Source organism: Archocentrus centrarchus, chromosome 4 (assembly GCF_007364275.1).
Source record: "Archocentrus centrarchus isolate MPI-CPG fArcCen1 chromosome 4, fArcCen1, whole genome shotgun sequence".
In the NCBI taxonomy this organism is placed as follows: Eukaryota; Metazoa; Chordata; class Actinopteri; order Cichliformes; family Cichlidae; genus Archocentrus; species Archocentrus centrarchus.
In genome coordinates this window covers 22,928,792-22,953,326 of record NC_044349.1, presented here as the reverse complement: position 1 = coordinate 22,953,326, position 24,535 = coordinate 22,928,792, and the positions used below count along the sequence as shown (strand labels likewise).

The window sequence follows — 24,535 nt, the reverse complement described above, 5'->3', positions numbered from 1 at the left end:
GGACCAGCTGGGACCAGCCTGTGCACCAATCTGAGAAGGCCAAGTCTAAACCACGCCTCTTTCTATCCATAACAATTGCCATTAGGTATCGGATTGTCAGACCCTATGCTGGGTCCTGAGTTCCTCCTGGTGCGTGACGATTTTCTTTTAGTGTTTTGAATGTGTTTTCTTTTATTGCCTGTTTTTCTTTTATTGTCTGTGAAGCTTTGGACATTTACATGTATTTTGGCCTATACAAATAAAACTAACTTGACTTGAGAAGAATACATAGAATTTATTTTATTTCAATGTGTTTGACAGATGACTTACAGCAAAGAAACATGGGTGTATTCTGCACAAATACATTACTTTCCATACCCATTATGAATCCTAATTTTCAACATTCTTATACTTACGGTAGCAGTGCCTAATGATTTAATATTTTTTCAATTTCAATTAACATGTGGATGGTGAAAGTAAGAAAGCAAAAGACTTGGATTTTTTTTAATATGGAAACAAAGACCATCGTTTTCAAAGTTAAGATTCATTTAACATTAAGCAAATAGGAAAAGAACAAATTTGTAGAGTAGAAACTGCTCCACCATTTATGAAATGCTTAGCTCACTTTTACAGGAGATACTAGTTAACATGTCACCTCTGAGTCTGCAGCCTTTCGCGTGAGACGGAAAGAAAGCAGGCTTTACTTCTTGCTTTGCTTGACCAGTTGTTCCACTTCCTTCATGAAGCGCAGGCAGAGCTCATCCTGCCATGGCAGGGCAACACACTGCACCGCCACAGGCAGACCCTCGCCTCCACTCACTGCCTGAACACAAGAACACATCCCTGTCACTTACTGCACAGCAGCTGGACCCACCACAGTCGTCTCCCTCCACCTACTGACAAACTGTGGAACATATATTGCAGTTTGTGTATAACTGCAGAGCCAGAGGAGTGGTCACAAGGAGTCAAATGACAACCATCCAAAAAAATGATACAAAACCTCTACAAATATTGGAGTCACAATAGTCTGATCTGGTTCAGTTCTTGGTTCTGTGTAGGATGGATGGGTCTTTTACACATCTGTTTTCCAGGGCTTGGGTGTACCCTGCCTCATGCCCTATGACAGCTGGGATAGGCTCCAGTACCCCCACCCCTCCATTACCTCTTTAAAGAGCTTGTCCCACTTGTCCTGATAATAGCCCTTATAGTGCTTGAGTTCCTCTTCATCCTCTGCAGTCACTGTAGAAACAGTGACTACACCCGCAGGAAAATTAAGGAGATTGTAGAGCATTGTGTAACCGAGAATAGCTGAAATAACAAAAAATAAAAATAGATTATAGTTGATGAAAACTAACATGAAAAGAATATGAAAACTCTTTAACCCTTACACATTATTGTTTAAACATATGATTGAGTTAATAAACCAAGCCTTCATATATCTATTTGTCTATATGACTTAATCAAGTAATGTCTGGAGACAATAGGTCATTTTTGACCTATTATTTCCATTGCTTCCCTTTATTGGAGTCCAGTGACTTTCTTGTAGTAGGTTGTATCTCTCTCATACACTGCTATTCTGTTTTTAGTTTCTTAAATGTTTCAGTTACACCTTTAGCTCAACTTAATTTACAGATATGAAGAACATCATTACAGAGGAAACTTGAAAAATGAATTCTTTTCTTTGTAGTTACTGGAGTCATTTGCCTTTTATACTTACTTTCTATAATCTGTATTGATAGATTATCGACATTGCAGGTGTTTATAGGTTTAGATCTTTTGTCTGTCAAGGCACCCTCTGACCTCTGTTCCTATTGTACACCCTATATGATCACTCCTATGTTGTTCTACTAATTCACAGACAGTTCTCACAATAGCATCAAGGTTCCTCTTGAACTCTGTCATCACTGCCCCATAAAATTACACAGACATGGCATGTCCAGTTTCAAGATTCCTTAAACCACTGTTTTTTTCTTGATTTGTCCCAGATTGGTAGATGTAAAATTCATCACAATAGACAACATTCAAATTTGATCCAGAACAGCCTTAATGTACAAAAGAATTGTAGCACCTGTACAATAGTATGAAATATATTAATTCAAGTTAGGGTATTTTTACTACTGTCAAATCTGACAAACTATATCTAACTCTTAAGACTTTAGATATCCAACAGTTAATCTAGTGCCAATCTACTCCTCTGTGAATCACCACTATATCGTAGTGGAGGGGTTTGTGTGTCCCAGTGAGCCCATGAGCTATGTTGTCCTGGGGCTTGTCCCCCTGGTAGGGAAGAAGCCTGAGCTTGTGTGTGAGGTTGAGAGACACCGGCTAGATATAGTTGGGCTCACCTCAAAGAATGGCCTGGGCTCTGGAAATAGTCTCCTGGAGAGGAGCTGGACTCTGTTCCAGTCTGGAGTTGCCCTCAGTGAGAGGCGGCAAGCTGGGGTGGGTATTCTTGTTTTCTCCCGGCTTGCTACCTGTGCTTGTACCGGTAGACGAGAGGGTTGTCTCCCTGCGCCTTCGGGCTGGGGAACGGGTCCTGACTGTTGTTTGCGCTTATGCACCGAATGACAGTTCAGAGTACCCACCCTTCTTGGAGTCGCTGGGCGGGGTGCTCAAGGGTGCTCCATGCAGAGACTCCAACGCTCATGTGGGCAATGACAGTGAGATCTGGAGGCACGTGATTGGGAGGACCGGCCTCCCTGATCTGAACCCAAATGGTGTTTTGTTATTGGACTTCTGCGCAAACCAGTTTGTCCATAATGAACACCATGTTTGAACATAAGGAATCTCGGGTGAAGAGAGGAGCTGAGCTGTCAACTGATCACCACCTGGTGGTGAGGTGGAGCAGGTGGCAGGGGAGGATGCTGGACAGATCTGGTGCACCTAACCATATCATGAGGGTGCACTGGGAAACACTGGTAGAAGCCCCAGTCTGCGATATCTTCAATTCCCACCTCCGGCAGAACTTCAACAGCATTCAGAGGGAGGCTGAGGACATTTGAGTCCAAATGGACCATGTTCCACACCTCCTGCTGCTAAGACCTGTGGCTGCAAGGTGGTTGTGCCTGTCATGGTGACAGGCACAACCAGATGGTGGTCACTGGAGGTGAAGGGAGCCATCAAGCTGAAGAAGGATTCCTATTGGGGTTGGTTAGACTGTTGGACTCCAGAGGCAGCTGACAGGTACCGGCAGGCCAAGCGGAACGTGGCTCCGGCCGAAGCAAAATCTCAGGTGTGGGAGGAGTTCGGTGAGGCCATGGTGAAAGACTTTTGGACAGCCTCGAAGCTATTCTGGCAAACCGTCAGGCGACTCAGGAGGGGAAAGCAGTGCTCTACTCACATGGTTTATTGTGCGGGTGGAGTGCTGCTGACTTCAACTAAGACTATAGTCAGGCGGCGCAAGGAATACTTCAAGGACCTCCTTAATCCCACTGACATGCCTTCTGTAGTGGAAGCAGTCTTGGGATGAGGGAGATGTCTCGCCCATCACTGGGGCTGAGGTCACTGAGGTGGTTAAACAACTCCTTGGTGGCCGGTCCCCTGGGGTGGACAAGATTCACCCTGAGTTTCTGAAGGCTCTTGATGTTGTAGGGCTGTCTTGGTTGACATGCCTCTGCAACATCGTGTGGAAATCTGGGGTGGTGCCACTGTATTGGCAGACCAGGGTGGTGGTCCTCAACTTTAAGAAGGGAGTCAAAAGGGTGTGCTCCAACTTTCGGGGATCACACTCCTCAGCCTCCCTGGCAAGGCCTATGCCAGGGTGCTGGAAAGGAGGGTTCTTCCGTTAGCTGAACCTCAGACTCAAGAGGATCAAAGCAGTCTTCGTCCTTGTTGCAGAACGCTGGCCCAGCTCTTTATGTACTCAAGGATATTCGAGTGTGCGTGGGAGTTTGCCTATCCAGTGTACATGTGCTTTGTGGACTTGGAGAAGGCATTTGACTGCGTCCCTCAGGGTATCCTGTGGGAGGTCCTGCGGGAGTATGGGGTGTCTGGCCTGTTGTTGTGGGCCAGTCAGTCCCTGTACAACCGCAGCAAAAGCTTGGTCTGTATAGCCAGCAATAAGTCAGACTTGTTTCCTATGGGTGTTGGACTTCGCCAGGGCTGCCCTTTGTCACCCATTCTGTTTATAATTTTTATAGACAGAATTTCTAGGCGTAGCCATGTGGTGGAAGGCTTCCACCTTGGTGGCCTCAGAATCTCATCTTTGCTGTTAGCAGATGATGTGGTACTGTGGCCTTCATCAGGTGGTGGCCTCCAGCTCACAGTGGAACGGTTCACAGCTGAGTGTGAAGCAGCTGGCATGAGAATCTGCACCTCTAAGTCTGAGGCCATGGTCCTCAGCAGGAAAAGGGGGGCCTCTCTAGCTCAGGGACGAGTTCCTGCCCCAGGTGGAGGAGTTTAAGTATGTTGGAGTCTTGTTCACGAATGACAAGAGAAGGGAACGGGAGATCGACAGACGGATCGCGGCTGCGTCTGCAGTGATGCGGACGCTGCACCAGTCTGTTGTGGTGAAGAGGGAGCTGAGCATAAAAGCGAAGCTGTCGATTTACCGGTCGAGCTATGCCCCTACCCTCACCTATGGTCGCGAGCTTTGGGTAGTGACCGAAAGAATAAGATAGTGAATACAAGTGACAGAAATGAGCTTCCTCTGAAGGGTGGCTTGCTTCTCCCTTAGCGATAAGGTGAGGAGTGCAACCATTTGGGAGGGGCTCAAAGTAGAGCCACTGCTCCTCCACATCAAAAGCAACCGGTTGAGGTGGCTCAGGCATCTGACTAGGATGCCTCCTGGACACCTCTTGGGTGAGGTGTTCTGTGGATGTCCTACTGGGAGGAGGCCCCGGGGCAGACCCAGGACACGCTGCAGAGATTATATCTTTTGGCTGGCCTGGGAACATCTTGGGGTCCCCTCCGGCTGAGCTGGTGGAGGTGGCTGGGGAGAGGGCGGTCTGGGCTTCTCTGCTTAGGCTGCTGCCCCTGTGACCTGGCCCCAGATAAGTGGAAGAACATGGCTGGATTGATGGACAGTTAATCTCAGGATTATAGTGTGGTGAAGACAAAGAGATACGCAGCAAGATAATATAGTTTCTGGTGCTCAGTATACCATACTTGAAATTTTGCCACAGTAAAGGAAGTTGTAGGCTGGTCCGATCATGGGGCACAGCAGCACATCGATGTTGCAGCTCCTCCACTGTGCTATTGTTTCATGAATGTAGTCCTAAAGAAAACACGGGCAATTTAGTTTCCCCTTTATATTTTCATACATGACCATGCATCATTAGCGGAAAGCCAATAGTACCTCAACAGCAGCATGTTGCTTCCACAAATCTGGAACAGATCTAAAAACAAAGCAATGTTTCAACATTATTCCTATCAGATGTATTATTACTCAGCCCCTGGAGGGGGGAACCGGATATTGTTTTTGGTATGTTTGTCCGTTTGTTCCTGATTCATATAGAATTTGCAAAAAACATGGCCAGTGATCCCTACATGACCCGATTAAATATTCGGCCATAATTGAGTCAAGGAAAAGAAATCCCTAATTTTATTTCTCTGGAGTCAATGGATGTGTCAAAGTGTCCAAATGACATTGTCAGCTTGAGATAACGCAGCAGGAGTCTCCGTTTCAACTTGTGTGCAGACTTAAAACTATATAGCAGTTTTTAAATTCTGTTGATGCACCAAGTAAAATTCCACAGCAATTTACAATGTACCACCAGGCACGGTCAGTTTTTTTTCACAATGTGCATGCGTGATCTCACAACGGTCCTGTTCATGCTTGATTTCGTGGGGCTACAGAAAGCAAAATAGCGACCAGCATGAACATGAGGGAAAAGAAGAGGAAAAAGGGAACTCAAAGGACAATTTCAGGCTTCCTATTAAACATAAAATCCCAGGAGCTGTGAGAAGCCTTGTCATGCTGACAACGTGATGACGGATATTCAAACGTGGAAGTGCTTTTAGCAGCTGATATGAAAACATATCGATTATAATGTTTTTGTTGTGTATGCTTTTTACATGATTTCTGCAAACCCATTAGTGGAAGGAAACAGCACTCTGGGACACACTGAATGCATGATATCTAAGTGTAACTCTTCTGGTTTATATGCAAAAAGCATTATCGTTGTAATAAGGCCTGAATTAGAGTTCTGCGTCAGTCCTATGTACGTAACTGAAAATCCCCTCTGAACCCTACTGAACATACAACGTATCCTGATGTACACTGCTCAAGAAATGTACCTACTCATTCACAAGGATTGTGATTATTACGTAGGCTTCAGAGGTGATTTCTGGTTATGTATGTAGGACCCGCAAAAAACAGAGGCAGAAGTTTAATTCAGGCCTAACTGTACACCATCACTCAATTAGCAAGCGGACGAGGCATTTAGTGTTTATATTAGCAAGCTAATTAACTAGTTGCTAATGCTAAATGCACTGGGCTGAAATTTTCTTCTGGCTAGAACCCTGAATTTACAACTTACATTTAAATTTTAAGTTATGAAGGTAATTTGTTAAACATGTTTGTGGTTTTCACAGTAACAAATTAACTTTTTTTCTTGTTGGATTTTATGTTTTTTGTGTGATTTTTAGGTAGAGTCTGTTAATACAGTATGTTAAAATAAAAAATAAAAAAATAACTGTACAGTCACAGAAGTGAGGCTGTGCTGAAAAAAAAAAAAAAAAAAAAAAAAACTATACCAAACAAGGTAAGGGGTCATTCACAATTATCAACATTTTGTCACTAGGCCTTTTCAGACCCCGTTATCGACTCCCCCCCCCCCCCCCCCCCCAAAAAAAGCAACTAGCAACAAATTTTGCGAGTTTTTCCAGTGACATCAATGACTTCTGGAGAGTTTTGGAAGATATGCTAGTGTTGTGCCAAAAAATGATCGTCTGCCAGAAAGTGATTTCCGGTATTTTACAAAAAAAAAAAAAAAGATTGGTTGTATTTAAATAGCTGTAGTGTAGTGTAATTTTTGGCCTAAAATCTGTGAAACATGTCAAACATATCTCTCATGAATGATATTACATCATTTTGAGTGAGAAACAACATTCCTGTCAGAAGGTAGAAGCTGCAATAACTTCTTGGCAAACTGAATTTCATATATTCTTTATTAATGAGGGTAAAAACTATAAGTGATATTAAAAATGTATTTTTTTTTCCTGAGCGATCTGGCCAAGAGGGCTACAGAAATTACAACAAATATAACATTACAATTCTATAAAGAGTAGCCAAAAAGGACTGGATTGATTATAATTTAGGTACAATAATGCAGAGTCATAAATTTATTTGCAAAACAAATCATTTCTTCATTTTATATATAAGCCATTCATAAATCCTGTGCACTACAGTCTACTTACCGATATATGCAAAGATAATACATATTAATAAATAAATAAATAAAAAATTCAGAAATCACTTTTTGGCACAACACCGGAAACCTGAAAACGTCAATGTAGCTGTTTTGTGTACATACAGCACTCGTACTGCCCATCTCCTTTCGTATGCTATGGCATCACCCAGACCTCACTTTAGCAGCAAGGGGGACACCCCCTCGGACCTTGATTCGTCCTTTAGCGACTTCTAGCAGAGTTGGCAACAGTGCCGCCCGCCAATCACCAGATTACGGGCCAGCATAGATGAAAACACACCACGAACATATTAATGTACATACCTTCTGGATAAAATCCATAAGGTTTTTTTCAACTCCCTTGTTGAATTTATCTCCAGCAGCTTTGCTGCTTTCCACACTTGCTGCACCACACTTGCAACTTGTTCCTGCCTAACATCGTCAGTAGAGTCTGTTTGTGAATCAATGAAGGCTCATTTTAGGAATTCAATGAGACCTTGGAATTGATCTGCCAGAGCAGAGGCCATGTTGCTTCAGACCATGCAGTAGTGCAGTGCTGTACAAGTGAACGAGAGTGGATGCCTCGGGCATTGGCAGCCAGGCAGCAGTGCTCAATTTACATATTTCTGACCAACATTTTCTAACTATTTGAAAAGCATATGTTGGGTGTTAACCCCCCCCAGGCGTACGGTTTGTATGCTTTGGAAAATGTTGATAATTTTGAATGATCCCTAAGGTAAACAGTTTTTAAGGGGAAATCTAAAGGTAAACATTCCCAGATTCATCTGATATTCCTTACAAAGCTGTGGAGGGACAAGAACTAGTTCCAAATTGAATGTCATCTGGCTCTGATCCACATTCTGCAGGCTACTTGAATTTAACATGAGAAATTCAATTTAATGCATATTTTGGCCATATCTTAGCTGAACATAGAGCACTGCTAAACGGATGCTTGGCTGTTTTGGATTTGTAACAGAGTGAAGGGGGTGGGGGTGAAAGTCTCATTATAGTAAAGTCAATGAACAAGTGTGTGAGGGGTGGGTCTAGCTTAAAGACTATGCATCTATGGTGTGAAGTTAAGCATCCTAGGTCAAATTGTTCGAGTTCTAGCCAAAATTAAAGTTTTTGCAGAACTTGATCACTGAACTTTACCTAAAGGTCAAGGTCGCCAAGACCCAAACTGGTCCAAGAGTTTTAGTAGATGCATCTATGGTTAGAATTTGAACATCCTAGGTGACACTGTTTGTGCATTATGGCCAATGCAGTGGACCCGTGAGGCTGTGGAGGAGCTCCGCACATGCTTCGAAACTACAGACTGGGACTCAATGAGGGCTGCCTGTGACAGTCTGGATGACTACACGGACACTGTAACCTCGTATATCCACTTCTGCGAGGACAGCATTGTGCCATCACGCACCAGGGTGTGTTATAACAGTGACAAACCCTGGTTTACTCCCAAACTGAAGCAGCTGTGGATAGAGAAGAGGGAGGCTTTTAAAAGTGGGGACAAAGACTGCTACAAAGAGGCCAAGTACAGGTTTAGCAAGGAAGTGGCCACTGCTAGATCACATCACTCTGAGAATATACAGCAGCAGATCTCAGAGAACGACGCGGCCTCTGTATGGAAAAGTTTTAGGCAGATTACCAACTACAAGCCTAAAACCCCCCACTCCACAGACGACCTACAAACTGCAAATAGACTGAACGAGTTCTATTGTCGTTTTGATGGTCAGTTCAGCAGCCTTCACACCTCCACCAGTCCCAACTACAATACAGCCAACACAAATATTCACCCCCCAACCTCCCCCACTCCCCACACCTCAGAGAAGCCCACATCATCAAGGACTCCCACCCCAGAGTCCCCCTCCTCCCCCACCCCCACAGTCTTTTGTATTCAGGAGGACCAGGTGCTAAAGCAGTTCAGGAGTGTCAAAGCTCGCAAAGCTCCAGGTCCAGATGGTGTCTCACCTGCCACACTGAGACACTGTGCTAACGAGCTTGCCCCATTGTTCACGAACATCTTCAACTCCTCACTGGAGGCTTGCCACGTGCCTGTCTGCTTTAAAACCGCTACCATTGTTCCTGTCCCCAAGAAGCCAAGGATCACTGGACTAAATGACTACAGACCTGTGGCACTGACTTCTGTGGTCATGAAGTCATTTGAGCGTCTGGTGCTGTCCCACCTCAAGTCCCTCACAGCCCCCCTTCTGGACCCCCTGCAGTTTGCCTACAGAGCCAACAGGTCTGTGGACGACGCCATCAACCTGACTCTGCACTTCATCCTACAGCATCTGGACTCCCAGGGAACCTACGCCAGGATCCTGTTTGTGGACTTCAGCTCTGCCTTCAACACCATCATCCCTGATCTCCTCCAAGACAAGCTGTCCCAGATGAACGTGCCAGATCCCATCTGCAGGTGGATCATTGACTTCCTGATGAACAGGAAGCAGCACGTGAGGCTGGGGAAGAATGTCTCGGACTCCCGGACCATCAGCACTGGCACTCCTCAGGGCTGTGTCCTCTCTCCTCTGCTCTTCTCCCTGTATACCAACTGCTGCACCTCTGACCACCAGTCTGTCAAGCTTATTAAGTTTGCAGACGACATGACTCTCATCGGACTCATCTCAGACGGGGACGAGTCGGCCTACAGGATGGAGGTCAAACGTCTGGTGTCCTGGTGCAGCCACAATAACCTGGTACTGAACGCCCAGAAGACAGTGGAGATTATAGTGGACTTTAGGAAGCACACAGCCCCTCTACCCTCCATCATCCTGACTGACACCCCCATCACCACAGTGGACTCTTTTCACTTCCTGGGAACTACCATCACCCAGGACCTCAAGTGGGAGCCCACCATCACCTCTGTCGTCAAAAAGGCCCAGCAGAGGATGTACTTCCTGCGGCAGTTGAAGAAATTCAACTTGCCAGCAAGGACCATGGTGCAGTTCTATACTGCCATCATTGAGTCCATCCTCACCTCCTCCATCACTGTGTGGTACGCTGGAGCCACCACTAGGGACAAACAGAGACTACAGCGCGTTGTGCACTCTGCTGAGAAGGTTATTGGCTGTAACCTCCCATCTCTCCAGGACCTGTACACCTCCAGGACACTGGGGCGTGCAGGTCGGATCACAGCCGACCACTCTCACCCTGGGCACAGACTTTTTGACCCTCTCCCCTCAGGCAGGAGGCTACGGTCCATACGGACCAGAACCTCCCGCCATAAGAACAGTTTCTTCCCCTCTGCTGTTGGACTCATGAACAATTACCCTAAGACTGTTACCACCACCCTCCACAAACGCTGATGACCCTATGTCTATGCACCTGTCTGATTGCACTGATGTACATATTAGTGGAATATAGTTTACATTCTATTATCTTTTAATTAGTCTCTGCACTGTATATTTTGTAATTTTGTAATATTGTGTTATAGTTATAGCTCTAATATCTCTGTATATTTGCAATTTGTATACTTGTATATTGTCTTATAGTTTTTATACTTATTTGTTTTTTTCTGTAAGCACGAAGTACCACAGCAATTTCCTAATGCTGTGAACCTGTTCACCCATATGGCAATAAAAACCTTCTGATTCTGATTCTGATTCTGATGTTCAAGTTTTTGTGGAACAGACACTGTCACCACCAGGCTATGACAATAGCTCGACTTTTTCTTCAAAACAGCCAAGCTAAAAAGACACCTCATCCTCGTTTGTTGCAGAAAGAAGCACATCACTATTGTCTATGGACATGTAACATCTGATTGGGATATGATCCAGATATGCAAATATATAACAACTTTTGAATCTCTATCAATCCGATCACTCAAGTCCCCTATTATCGCCCACCAAAAAAAATGGCATATTTTTTCATTATAAGAGATAAAGTTTTTACAAAAAAATGTAAACGACCATAAAATGAAATGTAATTTAGTTCAAGAGTGACCTATTTGTGAGACAGGATATCTTCAAATCAGCTAAAATATCTGCTGGGGGTGGGGTTTGTTGTGCCAAGCACCACTTGTATGAAAATGTTAAAAAAGAATCAAGAACAAATGACCAGTTTCAATAATAATTTCTCACCGAAGTCCACAAAGAGCATTCATGTTGGCAGAACCACGAGGAGACTGCAAAAAACAAAACAAAACGTAGTATATAAAAAAAAAAATTGCCTTATTCAGGCACATCAAAAAACAAGTTTTATCAGTTCCAACTGTCAAACTCATTTTGAAACCAATGCCTGAATTTATAGACCCTTTTACAGCCTACGTCATCAAAGGATGCATGTGCATTTTGGCAACGGAAGTGAACTGCTACTCCATTCAAATCAATAAGAACAAGGAGACTGCACAGCGTTTAAACATGATTTAAAAGTGATATCAGCATCAAAATGTCTGGCTGTTGCGTGTTTGACTGTCAGAATTTCTACTCTACCAAAAGTGGACTGAAGTTGTACCGAATCCCACCAGATCACGGCTGTTTAAGAGAAAACAGAGGCATCTGTGGTTGCAAGCCATCAAATGTATTGATAAAAACTGGACTGAGGACAGGATCAGAAATGCTCATGCTTTAAGCGCCCATTTTATATCAGGTAAAGTTATTCATCTTCCGTTGTTTATACCAGGATGTCAGGTATCTAACGTAAACAGTATTAGCTGGTAGGCTATTTGGCTTTTAAACTGTAGTCCTGATTTTTAAATTAATATTTATTCGCACTATAGATTACAAAATGCAGTGCCAGTCAAAAGTCTGAGCAGACTCACATATGAATGGTTGAGCGAGTCTCATAGTGTGACTGGAACAGTATATATATATTTTTTTCATTGTAAATCAATAATATCTGCAGCCGGAAAACTCTTAACAAGCTAGAAAAGCAATTTGACGAAGTACTCATGCTGCCATGCAGGTACAATCCGCTGTGAGGACGTAGACTTGTTTACAATGACCCGAGCCTCATACACAGCGCTCCTGTTTCCTTGTCTTTGACTTGGAAGAACTTCTGCTTTCAAGACACAAAACTCAGAGTCTGTGCCATTATATCTGATGTTACGTACACGGCCGCAAACATAATTGTAAGCATCCAGTGACTTATATGCGCTGCAACTTCTCTCCGGTGTATATGCTGGGTTTCTCCACCAAATACACGTATATATATCCGCCCACGGATACTGGGCCACTTGCTAACATACCACAGGGATCAGAGTCGGTTGCTGGTGGTCAAAATTAATTTTTGCAGGTAGTTTTCACGATCTTTCGTTGATAATCCCTTCTTGTAGATTGAAACACTACTGAACTCTGCCGTACTTCCGTTTCCAAAATGCGCGCGCATCGCTACCTACGTCATCATTGTTTACAAACAGTAAAAGGGTCTATATGCATTTGTCACAGAATGAGAGAGCTCACCACAGGTTTGAGCAGGAATGAAAGGATTTTCTTCAGCCACTTAGGGAGGCCATAAGTAAAAACCTGAGTTTTTAGACAAGGGTCCACAGGTCCCCCCTTCCTGAAATGGAAGAGATCATTGGCACACAAGAAAGTAGTCTGTTCAGAGACAACAAATTAAGACTTACTGTAATAATTTCAAAAAGCTCTAAGAGGCACAACATCACCATGGACCAAAAGCAATGGCAACATGGTGAAGGTTAGTGGTTAGCACAAAAAAAGAAAAAATAAATCTCCAAGCATTAGATGATGAATTTAAAATAAGAAATAATTAAGTGAACTATTAAAAGGAACAACTCACAATTTTTGTAGCAGGGTGGTAGCTCCATCTGCAAATAAACTCTTTACTATTAGTTCAGGCATAATTTGATTTATCTTCAGTGGACGGTAAGGGACCAACTAAAGACACAAATGACAACATTAAGGACATATGGCTCATATCACTGAAGTTGACAGTGGTTATAGTGTGGAGGTGTAGTCTTACTGTGTGGCCTGCTTGCTCTAACAGAGCTTTGACCTCTCTGATGCCTCGGGCCATGCTTGGAGATGGTTGCATGTCGCCATCACTTTCAAAATAACCAATCCTTAGAGGTTTGGAACTTCTGTATATCTACGGGTGAGGCATTCCCAATTTATGAGTTAGTTAAACAGCTTGGAACTAATAGATAATGTTGAATACAAGGTTAAGGGTTTACTGCAGGGTTATAATAGTTTTGGATTTTACATTATAGTTTAGTTTTAGTTAGTTTTTACTTTTTTTTCTCTAATTCAGTTAGTTTTAATTAGTTTTCAGAGTGGTTTTGCTCGTTTTTATTAGTTTTTATTTTTGGTTTCATGCTTAGTTTTAGTTAGTTTCAGTTAGTTTCAGTATTAGTTTTAGTATTTTCATACCTAATCAGGTGCAAGATTCAAGGCGCAAAAGTGACTATTGTGTAATGAAAACTTGACAAAAGATACAGTTTAAAGAAATATAGTCAACAACCAACTGTTCACAAGACATGCTAAATTTGTGTAATATTAAGGACACACATGAGCATAACCAGGGAGAAACAAAGAAAAACATGAACTCCCAAACTCAATAAATTCTACAATAAACTCCACAATAAACTTCAGCATCAGTGCAGCAGATTAATAACGCCTACATGTGGTGTTAAACAAAAACAAACTCTTTGAAGGAGTCAAAGCTCAAATCCAGCTGCATCCTGATGTTCTCACCACCTGAAGCTGCTTCTGTTTTGGAGCTAGCTTGGTTAGATGCTCGCTAATTAAACCTGCAGGGTCTTTGCGGCCTCTGTACACAACCTACAGAAGTTGCCGACCTCATGTCCGCATTTATGCTTGTGTAGCTGGATTGTGTGTGTTAATTACCTTGTGGTCGTGTGCAGGTGTTTGTACTCAAAGAACCTCCATACGGGACTCGGCAGACCGCAGCCATTACTTTGCGGACCAGCGCGGTGAGCGCACGCACATGCGCACTCACACAGTTGTCCTGTGGCGCTCCCAGCTTAAACTCGGAGAGCGGAAACAATGATTTCATATCAATCCACAAGGCTTAAAAAAAACCCCAAAAAAACAAGTAAATGAAAGTAAGTTTATCGATTATTTCAGTTAGTTTTAGTTAGTTTTGTAAACTCACAATTCAGTTTTAATTAGTTATCGTTTTTTCCTTTTAATTATAGTTTTTATTTATTTCAGTTAACGACAATGTTTTTTCAATTTCAGTTTTCGTTATTTCGTTCGTTTTCGTTAACTATAATAACCCTGGTTTACTGTTTATCTCAAAACTTAAATGAATGTAATGGAGTGATACAAGATGTTCTTTATAATGGATCGGACTTTAAATACTGCTTAACTATGCAGCACCATGCATCGCGCATTATTAATACCGCAGGTTAGACTCCAAACAATGAAGAAAAAAAACAAACAAACCTTAAAATCAATTTGTTAAATATATGAAAACGTGTTACTGAAAACGATGTTCACGTATAAATGAATATGAGAAAATAACATCCGAAAAACAAATAAATTGTGACTTAAAAGTGTGGCACATTGTGAATAATGCTCGTTGCTCTACAATTCATGACACGCACCAAAACAACAACGTATCCTACATACGTGGCCGATGTTTTTGCAGCGTTTATGCTTGTGCAGGTGCGTTTCGTTAATTACCTTTCGGTGGTGTCGTGGTGTTTTACATGCAGTGCCGGCCAACAGAAACATAAAATGCTTGGACCTGGTTCCTACTCTGTGCTGTGGACAGTTTTTAATGTGCCAACTAGGGATGGCACGATACCACTTTTTTATGTCCGATACAAATCCAATCTTTTTTGTATTACTATTTTTAAAAATTGTTTTTAAATGCCTGGATCAATTTTACATAAGTCAACAGTCTCTCACACAACAAAATCGAAATCTTTTAGTTGTCCCACATACAAGACTAAGGACTAGGGGCAGAGCTTTTCAGGAAGTGGCGCCAAAGCTCTGGAACTGTTTACCACTCCACCTCTGTTTCGCTGACTCTGTGTCATCTTTTAAAAAAACAGTTGAAAACTCTTCTGTTTAACCAGACTTTCTGTTGACCTTATTTTTGTTTGTTTTCTTTTAATATGGTAATGCTATGTTTTAACATGATGTTTTATATGTTTTGTTTGTTTGTTTGTTTTTTTGGTATTGTGTTTTAATTACTGTACAGCACTTTGTGACTTTTTGTCTGTGTAAAGCGCTATATAAATAAACTTTACTTACTTACAACAATCGCTCTATCACCTGAATCCTGTTGCTCCTATGTGAGAGCAAATTTCATTAGGGCTGCAACTATTGATTATTTTAGCAATCGAGTATTCTATCGATTATTCCATCGATTACCCGAGTAACTGGACAAGAAATACAGTCCCTCACTTATCGCGGGAGTTACGTTCCAGGAACACCCGCGATAAGTGAAAATCCACGAAGTAGGGACGCTATATTTATTTTAATACTTATACTTATTTTAGTAGTTATACACTATTTTTAAGTTTTTATAAACCCTCCCGACACACTTATACACTAAATATATACATTGCTGTACAACACGTGAAGAACGAGTACCACAAAAACCCGCGAAACAGCGAAAATACCGCAATAAATATTTTACACTAATATTGAAAACCCGCGAAACAGCGAGTCCGCGAAGTAGCGAGGATTACTGTACTTTTTTTCGTATTAACAGTTCATCTGCATATTTTAAATTCCGTACTGCAGTTTTTCCCTGTGTGAAACAAACAGGGTGGATGAAGCAGCTACAAAGTTCTCTTTTCTTCACTTACTGATCAGGTGGTTGATGAAGGACCTCCAGCTGTTTCCCAGTAAAGGTTTAATGGAGGTTACAGGGGGGGAAAGCTTCATCTGGACGCTAGAAAAACATTTCGTCCACTCCATCTGAGCTCACTGGCTCCGCCTCTTTGCGCTAGTGCAGACAGACTGCACCAGCTGATTGCTGCTGTTGTGTTATCAGTGTTTATGTTGAGAAACTGGGGGCTGCGTGAGTGTAATCTTGTAATGCTTTCACACGCATTCTCCTAAATACATTTCTACTGCAGGGCTGTGTTTAGTCACTAATCAGGGATTAAAGTATAAAAAATATTTTGACGGGGAAGGGGTCCTTCCGGTACCGGATGATCACTAGTGCTAATAATAGCGGCGCTCGCTAGCAGTATGTCCGGGAGCTGAAGTAGAGAAAAAAATAACAGCTGAAATTCTCAGCACAGCGAGCATAACACACAAACACAGCAGAGAGCGGTGGGGGCGTGGAAAAACATGTCAGCGATGATCAACTTAGTGTCAAAGGGAATCCGTCGCTTTTTAGAATCTGAGGGAGTTTTTTTTCTTCTTTTTTTCTCTCTTCTTCCGGCGCCGCGCGAGCAGGCAGCCAGTTTCAGCAGCTCCGCACTCATTCCGTGTTTTTTCTCATTTTGTTTAGTATTAGATGTGTTTTTGTGTTTCTGTATCTTCTGCTCTTTTTCCTCATGATGGAGCAGACTTTTTTCTGGAAAACTTTGTTTTTGTTTTTTACCCTTTTTATGGTGTTTATGTTTGGAGACTGCGAGAGGGGCCACGCTCCTATTGTTTATTCTAGGGACCAGCTGATCTCCATCGGGAGCTCCGCTGTGCCTACTCCTGCAGAACGACTTGATATTCCCCGCGAACTGAGAAGGAAGAGACGCGGGAGACGTGCGGGCATAGGTCGTCGTTGCCAGGGGAGAAGGTACAGGCCCGTCATCCCGTCCATCATCATGGGAAACGTGAGATCTCTTCCCAACAAAGTGGACGAGCTGGCGGCGCTAACGCGACATCAAAGGAGCTACCGGGAGAGTAGCCTCATGTGCCTGATGGAGACGTGGCTAACCGAGCTAACCCCGGACTCACACATAAACATGGACGGCTTTCATTTGATCCGTGCCGACAGAACCAAGGAGAGTGGTAAGAAGAGGGGCGGGGGTCTGGCTGTGTTTGTGAACGATAGATGGTCCAACTCCAGACATCTAACCATCAAAGAGACGCTCTGCAGTAAGGACATTGAACTGCTCGCTGTTAGTATGAGGCCGTACTATCTTCCTCGGGAGTTTTCACATGTTATTGTGATAACTGTGTATGTGCCGCCCTCTGCTAACGCTGCTGCAGCCTGCGATGTCCTCCATGCTACTACCAGCAGACTCCAAACACAGCACCCACAGGCCCTCTTTCTGATCTCAGGGGACTTTAACCACGTCTCCCTGTCCTCCACTCTCCCCACCTTCACCCAATATGTCACCTGCCACACCAGGAATACCAACACACTGGATCTACTGTATGCCAACATCAAGGAGGCATACAGCTCATCACCTCTGCCTCCCCTGGGGGGCTCAGATCACAACCTGGTTCATCTCCAGCCTGTGTACAAACCCTTGGTACACAGAGAACCAGTTGTGACACACACAGTGAAGAAATGGTCTGAGGAGACTGAAGAAGCTCTGAGAGACTGCTTTAGCTCCACTGTGTGGGAAGAGCTTTGTGCCCCTCATGGGGAGGACATCGACAGCATCACGGACTGCATCACTGATTACATCAATTTCTGCGTGGAAAACACTGTGCCCACCAGGAGGGTACGGTGTTTTTCAAACAACAAACCCTGGATCAACTCTGAAATAAAGGCTCTCCTGAAGGAGAAGAAGAGAGCCTTTAGATCAGGAAATAAGGAGGAGCTGAGAGCCGTGCAGAAGGATCTGAGAAGGAAAATCAGGGATGGAAAAAACATCTACAGGAAGAAGATGGAGGACCAGCTACAGCAGAGCAACATCAGTGGGGTTTGGAGGAGTTTGAACTCAATTTCAGGCCACAAACCAAGCCCTAGGGTTGTGGGAGACTTAGAGTGGGTGAACAACCTGAACCAGTTCTTTAACAGGTTTGACCAGCCACCCACCCCTCCCCCAGCCCAGTCTCCCCTGCTGTCAGCCCCACCATCTTTAATGACTGCCAACCTTTCTTCTTCTTGGGACCTCACACCTCTCAGCTCTCAGCCATCACCCACCCCCTTCACTTCTGAGGACTCCATCTCACAACCCCCATCCCCCACCTCCATCTTGTCCCTCTCAACTCATCATGTGAGGAAGGAGCTACGTAAAATCAAGGTGCGAAAGGCTGCTGGTCCAGACGGCATCAGCTCCAGGCTCCTGAGGTGCTGCGCAGATCAGCTGTGTGGCATCATGGGAAACATGTTCAACCTGAGCTTGAAGCTGGGGAAAGTACCACAACTGTGGAAGACCTCCTGTGTGGTACCGGTACCAAAGACCAAACATCCAAAGGATCTTAGCAGCTACAGGCCGGTAGCCCTGACATCGCATCTGATGAAGACCCTCGAGAGGCTGGTCCTCAACCATCTACGCCTCATGGTGTCGTCTTCGTTGGACCCGCTGCAGTTCGCCTACCGGCCTGGCATCGGGGTGGATGACGCCATCATCTACCTCCTGCACCGAGCTCTGACCCACCTGGAGAAGCCTGGAAGCACTGTGAGGATCATGTTCTTTGATTTCTCCAGTGCTTTTAACACCATCCAGCCAGGACTTCTGAGAGACAAGCTGGAACTGTCAGGAGTGGACCACCATATCTCCGAGTGGATACTGGACTACCTCACTGACCGCCCACAGTACGTGAGGACACAGAACTGTGTCTCTGACAGGCTCGTCTGCAGTACGGGGGCCCCACAGGGAACTGTGCTGGCACCGTTCCTCTTCACCCTCTACACTGCAGACTTCTCCATCAACTCCCCACGCTGCCATCTGCAGAAGTTCTCTGACGACTCTGCCATAGTTGGCCTCATCACAGGTGAGGATGACTCAGAGTACAGACAGTGGACTCAGGACTTTGTGGACTGGTGCCAGCGGAACCACCTCCTGATCAACGCCGCTAAATCCAAGGAGCTGGTGGTGGATTTCCGCAGGCGCAGACCCACCACACGGACACCGGTGAACATCCAGGGAGTGGACATTGAGATAGTGGACTCTTATAAGTACCTGGGTGTTCACCTAAACAATAAACTGGACTGGACTCATAACACTGATGCGCTCTACAGGAAGGGTCAGAGCAGACTCTACCTGCTGAGAAGGCTGAGGTCTTTTGGAGTGCAGGGGACACTCCTGAAGACCTTCTATGACTCTGTGGTGGCATCAGCCATCTTCTATGCAGCAGTATGTTGGAGCAGCAGCTTGTCTACAGCTGAGAGGAAGAGGATAGACAAGCTCATCAGGAAAGCCAGCTCTGTCCTAGGATGTCCTCTCGACTCAGTGCAGGTGGTGGGAGACAGAAGGACTCTGACCAAAATAACATCACTGATGGACAAGGTCTCCCATCCCATGCATGAAACTGTTGCTGAGCTGGAGAGCTCCTTCAGTGACAGACTGCTGCATCCTAAATGCACAAAGGAGCGTTACCGCAGATCCTTCCTCCCAGCAGCTGTAAGACTTTATAACCATCACTGCTCCCAACAAAAACCACAATAACCTACACAATGTAGGATAATATATAATATACTGTAAATAGTCCGGCCTGTTAAGGTTCAACACACAGGCACATCATGTACATTGTATATAGTGTTATTATTAGTAGTATTAGGGTTAATCTTGTTTGTTGATTTTATATATATATATATTCTTTTCTTAATAGTGTAAATTATTATATTTTTATTTATATTTATAATAACTGCGGCTGCTGTTACACCCAAATTTCCCCTCTGTGGGACAATAAAGGCTGTTTCTTCTTCTTCTTCTCTTCTTCTTTTCTAACTCCTGATCCACTCCATTCCAGTAGGTGGCGGTAATGCAGGTTTACGCTGGTTTGGTCAACCGCAGACCCAAAAGAAGAAGACGACGACCGAGAACTGTAATGCAGCTAATGTGGGTCGGATCGGATCGGATTGCATTTCTTTCCGTTATCCAATCCAGTAATTTAGGCCAGGATCGGACTGATACCAATACTGAATATCGGATCGGCGCATCTCTAGTGCAAACACATTTGTCCCTCTAGTTTTTTCGTTTCTTTGTACAAACTTGGGGGAAGTAGCCAGAAATGCAGGGATAGGAGGGTGTTTCTCCAGAGGTGCGCTTCAGGTTACATTGTAAAACTTCAAAAATAGCTAACAATATTAGACGTAATAAAAGTATCAGGCCAAGATTAACAGAGTTATGACATTTTTCTATAACAATGTCAGGGCTGCAGCTCCATCTGGTGGCAGACGGCTGCATAACCATTTAGGACAAACATTTAGGACTGGGTGAGATAGGATGTTTCTAATTTTAGAGACATTGTGCAAATGCAACAAAGCAGACCTATATATTTCTTTAATGTATGCATTGAAGGACATATCTTGGTCAAAATGATTCCAGGATTTCTTGCAGTGTTACTGGAGGTCAAGGTAATGCAGTGTATGGTTAGACACCATGTTTCAAGATTTTTAGGAGAAAGTCCTAAAACCTCAGTTTGATCTGAATTTAGAAGCAGGAATTTAGAGGTCATCCAGGCCTTCATGTCTTTAAGATATTTCTGCAGTTTAACTAACTGACGTGTCTCATCTGGCTTCATGCCTAGATAAAGCTGGGTATCATCTGCATAACAATGAAAATGTAATGTAATGTAATCCTTGCTAAAACTGCAAGGATTAGAATATATAGATCGGGAAGGCAATAGCAAAAGATCATTATCAAAAGATGATATGAATCCCACAGTACAAGACACACCTCCATATTAAAAGGCAATGGTGGAACAGTGGGGTCCAAAGAAAACATGTGGTCACAAAGAAGTGCCTGCATGCACAGAGCCAAACTATCCACATCTCTTGCCATGGGTCCAGGAGATGATAGCACTAGTTTAATAAGAAACAAATCAGAGAACCAAATGATCCAAACAGTGTGTGCAATATTGCTTGACAGTGGTTGTGTAACTGCATTTACCTTACCTGCCTTTTGCCCTCTATAAATTGGACGAAGCCCCTGTAAACTGGTGTTAACAGATAAAGTTAAAACCTTAACTCATCACTATGCAACAATTTTCCATAAAAATGACTGAATAAGACCCACCTCAGCCGACCTGCTGTTGGCTTGAAACCGCAGATCCCACAGAATGAGGCAGGAATACGAATACTGCCACCTATATCAGTGCCTATGCCAAGCAGGGAGCCTCCTCCCCCAATGAGAGCCCCCTCCCCACCAGATGAACCTCCAGAGGTTTTCTGGGGGTTATGGGGGTTCACAGTTTGCCCATAAATAGGATTACTACAGTCATAGCTAAAGATGGACAAAGAAACACAGACAGGTAACGAGCCTTTACATAATACGTACACTTGGAACAGGTAAAGACAACTGAATGCACATAGTTTTTAACTGTATTATAGATTTTTCTTTGTGAATCACTGCTAAAAAATTTACCTTAAAAGGCCTTGGGGCAAGTTGGTTTTCACAAAGGGAATAGCTCCTTGTTTCTTCAGAACTTCAACAAGCACGCTGTCCTTTTCAGCAGGCTGATCCAGGTTAATGACCACACCACAAGAACAGTCATGATTCTTGTGTTGTGAAAAAAAAAGAGAAGATGGTTAAAAAAAAGGTAAATGGACTAGTTCTTATATAGCGCTTTTCTACAGTAGCTGAGCCCTCAAAGCGCTTTATACAACACAATAAGATGAGGGTCTGTCAAAGACCTGAGGTGTTATCAGTTCCCCATATATTTTACATCCATATTTGGAAAGCCTTTAAGTGTAATTGCCATTTATTTGCATTGCATAATGTTTATAATACCTTAAATGCAACATTTTCTTTGATGCTCACTGGAACTCCATACAAGAGACCTTCCTTGTTGGAGCCAACAGTTTTCAGTTGGTCCAAGCTCTCTAACAAAATTTCGGTGCAGCAGTTCAGCTTTTTGTTTACATTCAGAGTCTGTTGGAAAGGAAACAAGCACAGACAGGTTCAGATTAATGAAAGTGATGTTAATTTTTAAGCACTTTAAAAAATAGGAAAATCTTGTTGGAAACACACAAATATTTGGGTAATAAAATCCATAGAAGGCCTGTACAGTATGTTACCTTTTACTGTAATAAGACACAATTCTGTGTAATAAGAAATTTGTTGGTACGCAACGCTAATTCAAAAAAAAAAAAAAAAGCACTGTGTACCAAAAATGATTTCTTCATAGACAAATGTCACAAATAAACAACATTGAGACAAGACTGGAAAATGAAATTAAATGGATTCTTTTGTGTTTAAGGTGGCTTTTTGTGTATTTTATCTATTATGAAATATTTGTGTTATGTTAGGCAGCGAGATTTTGTGTCATGCTGGATACTGAACCTTTTCCATGTAAGAGTGAAGCACATCCTCAGGGCTCAGTGAGCCTTCCTTCAGTTGCTTTGTCAGCTCAGACAGGGACAGATCCATGATGAAAGCGGAGTCAGTCATCGGATGCTAGAGGACCAGTGACACACACCCACCCAGAATTGTTATGTCATAAAAGTTTATAGAGCTGCAACAAATAAATAAAGCCATATTGGTTCACAGATTCAGGATTCCACCTTTGCCCGTGTTCCTCCTCCCGACCTAGTTTAACAAAAGACAGCTTCAAAGTTTTTGCACAATGCTGACAATCAGTTATAGAGAGCACTGTAATCATACAGATAGGTGAACCATCTTAAATGTCTTGGTAACTTATTAGACAACTATGTTCCAGCAGAATGACCTTTGTATACCTCAGTTCTACCTAGATTCTATAAATCTGTGTGATGTACATGTATAGGATGAAACTAGGTACTGACAATCAAAAATTAAAAATCAAAATATAATGTGGAAAATTGCTTTACTGAAATCAAGAGGGCACCAAATAAAGACACAATATTTTAGCCCAGTATCTCAAATGGTCTTTGAGCTATTGCATATCAAAGTAACCCCCTGCCTGCACCTTGGTCTTTTAGGCCCCCATGCACAGGTTTTGTCTGTCAGTCATACCCTCTAGTGTACATAAATCAAATATCACTTAATGAGAAGGAATATTTATATAGTTATGGGCTTGAAAAATTGCCTTCCTCGCCAATTGCCCAAGTGATGTTTTGGACAAAATTTTGGAAGCTCTCTACACAAAATGTATGCACAGCTGAAGCTGGACACCACCATTTACTCAATTAAACATTTAAGTTGAGTTAGTCTTTCAGATATTAACAGCTAAATATCTGTTCAGGACATTTTTCTGTCCTTGCTGCATCTTTCAGATCTGAAGCATAGGTTTTAGTAGGGACTCATAGTTTTAAAAACTATGACGCTCTGTCACCGGTGATTCAATGTTCTTGATACGAAACTTTTTAAAAAGCCTGGTATCAGATTTATATGTTTTTGTTTTTAATCATTCATAACGTATTTTGACAGCATGACGTATCTGACGTATTTCAACTTCGTTCCAGCAATTGTATTTATTTTATTTTTATTTTGTTTATTCATGCCATGTCTGACAGGCAGGAAGGCAGGAGATAGAGAGAAAGAGGGGAAAAAAAGAGGGAGAAAACAAAAAATAATAGGAGAGAGGTAGATACACATACATACACATACAGTGGTATGCAAAAGTTTATTGTCACAATAAGTGACTCATTTACGCTCTGCCTGACTCTAGTTATATTAGCTGGTTGTGTTTGTGGAGTCCGAAACATGTAGCCAATAGAGGAGTTGTTCTTGTAGGAAACATCAATACTCATAAAATAGTTGAAGGGTGTTTCCCCTGTAACTTTTTACTTTTCATTTATCAGATCTTATAAATGCAGATACTGATATATCAGCATATAGCTGATACAGTATTAGCTATATGCTGATCAGCATATAGCTAATACTGTATTTAGACTGTAATTAATACTGTAATTAGACGACTAACTTTCCCCCCACAGAGAACCCGAGTTAAGGCAGAACTCTCACCGACTGTTTGTACCGGTGCACCGCCTGCTCTGCCCGCTGCAAGCTCTCATCTCTCCTGTTTCTGGCTCTCTCGATCTTTTCCTTCGTGCTTAGATGGTTGTTGATCTTTTTCACCAGCACAACCAGAGCTCCTCCAACGCAGGCAGCACCAGTGAGCAGAGCCGCCGTCCAGTTGTCCATCTTCACGCTCTTTATCAACTCTTGGGTGTTTTGCACGGCTTGCATCTTTGTCCTGTTGTTACAAACTATTACAAGTGAAGTGACTCGAAAAGACACTGCTGTTTAAACACGACCACAGGTGCCTGGCCTGGTCTGT

General features: G+C 43.1%; 1 protein-coding gene across 1 annotated transcript; it reads right to left on the bottom strand.

The window, feature by feature from the left end:
• Positions 1–254: 254 nt before the first annotated feature.
• On the bottom strand, positions 255–24,535 carry LOC115779609 (vitamin D3 hydroxylase-associated protein-like). Its single transcript, XM_030728370.1, has 15 exons — positions 24,220–24,535; positions 22,618–22,731; positions 22,066–22,206; positions 21,700–21,833; positions 21,352–21,558; positions 21,231–21,271; positions 21,013–21,137; positions 13,251–13,376; positions 13,068–13,165; positions 12,728–12,827; positions 11,408–11,451; positions 5,276–5,315; positions 5,086–5,194; positions 1,142–1,287; positions 255–802 (listed from the first exon to the last, which is right to left on the bottom strand). Exons 1-15 carry the CDS (start codon positions 24,442–24,444, stop codon positions 680–682), a joined length of 1,773 nt encoding a protein of 590 aa, XP_030584230.1. The 5' UTR covers positions 24,445–24,535; the 3' UTR covers positions 255–679.

Excerpts from the sequence above, each read along its gene's own strand:
- LOC115779609 (XM_030728370.1), bottom strand. The coding sequence starts at position 24,444 with ATGCAAGCCGTGCAAAACACCCAAGAGTTGATAAAGAGCGTGAAGATG. Across the intron at positions 22,732-24,219 it reads TGCACCGGTACAAACAGTCG|CATCCGATGACTGACTCCGC; the intron begins GTGAGAGTTCTG and ends CTGGTCCTCTAG. Across the intron at positions 803-1,141 it reads GGGACAAGCTCTTTAAAGAG|GCAGTGAGTGGAGGCGAGGG; the intron begins GTAATGGAGGGG and ends TCTTGTGTTCAG.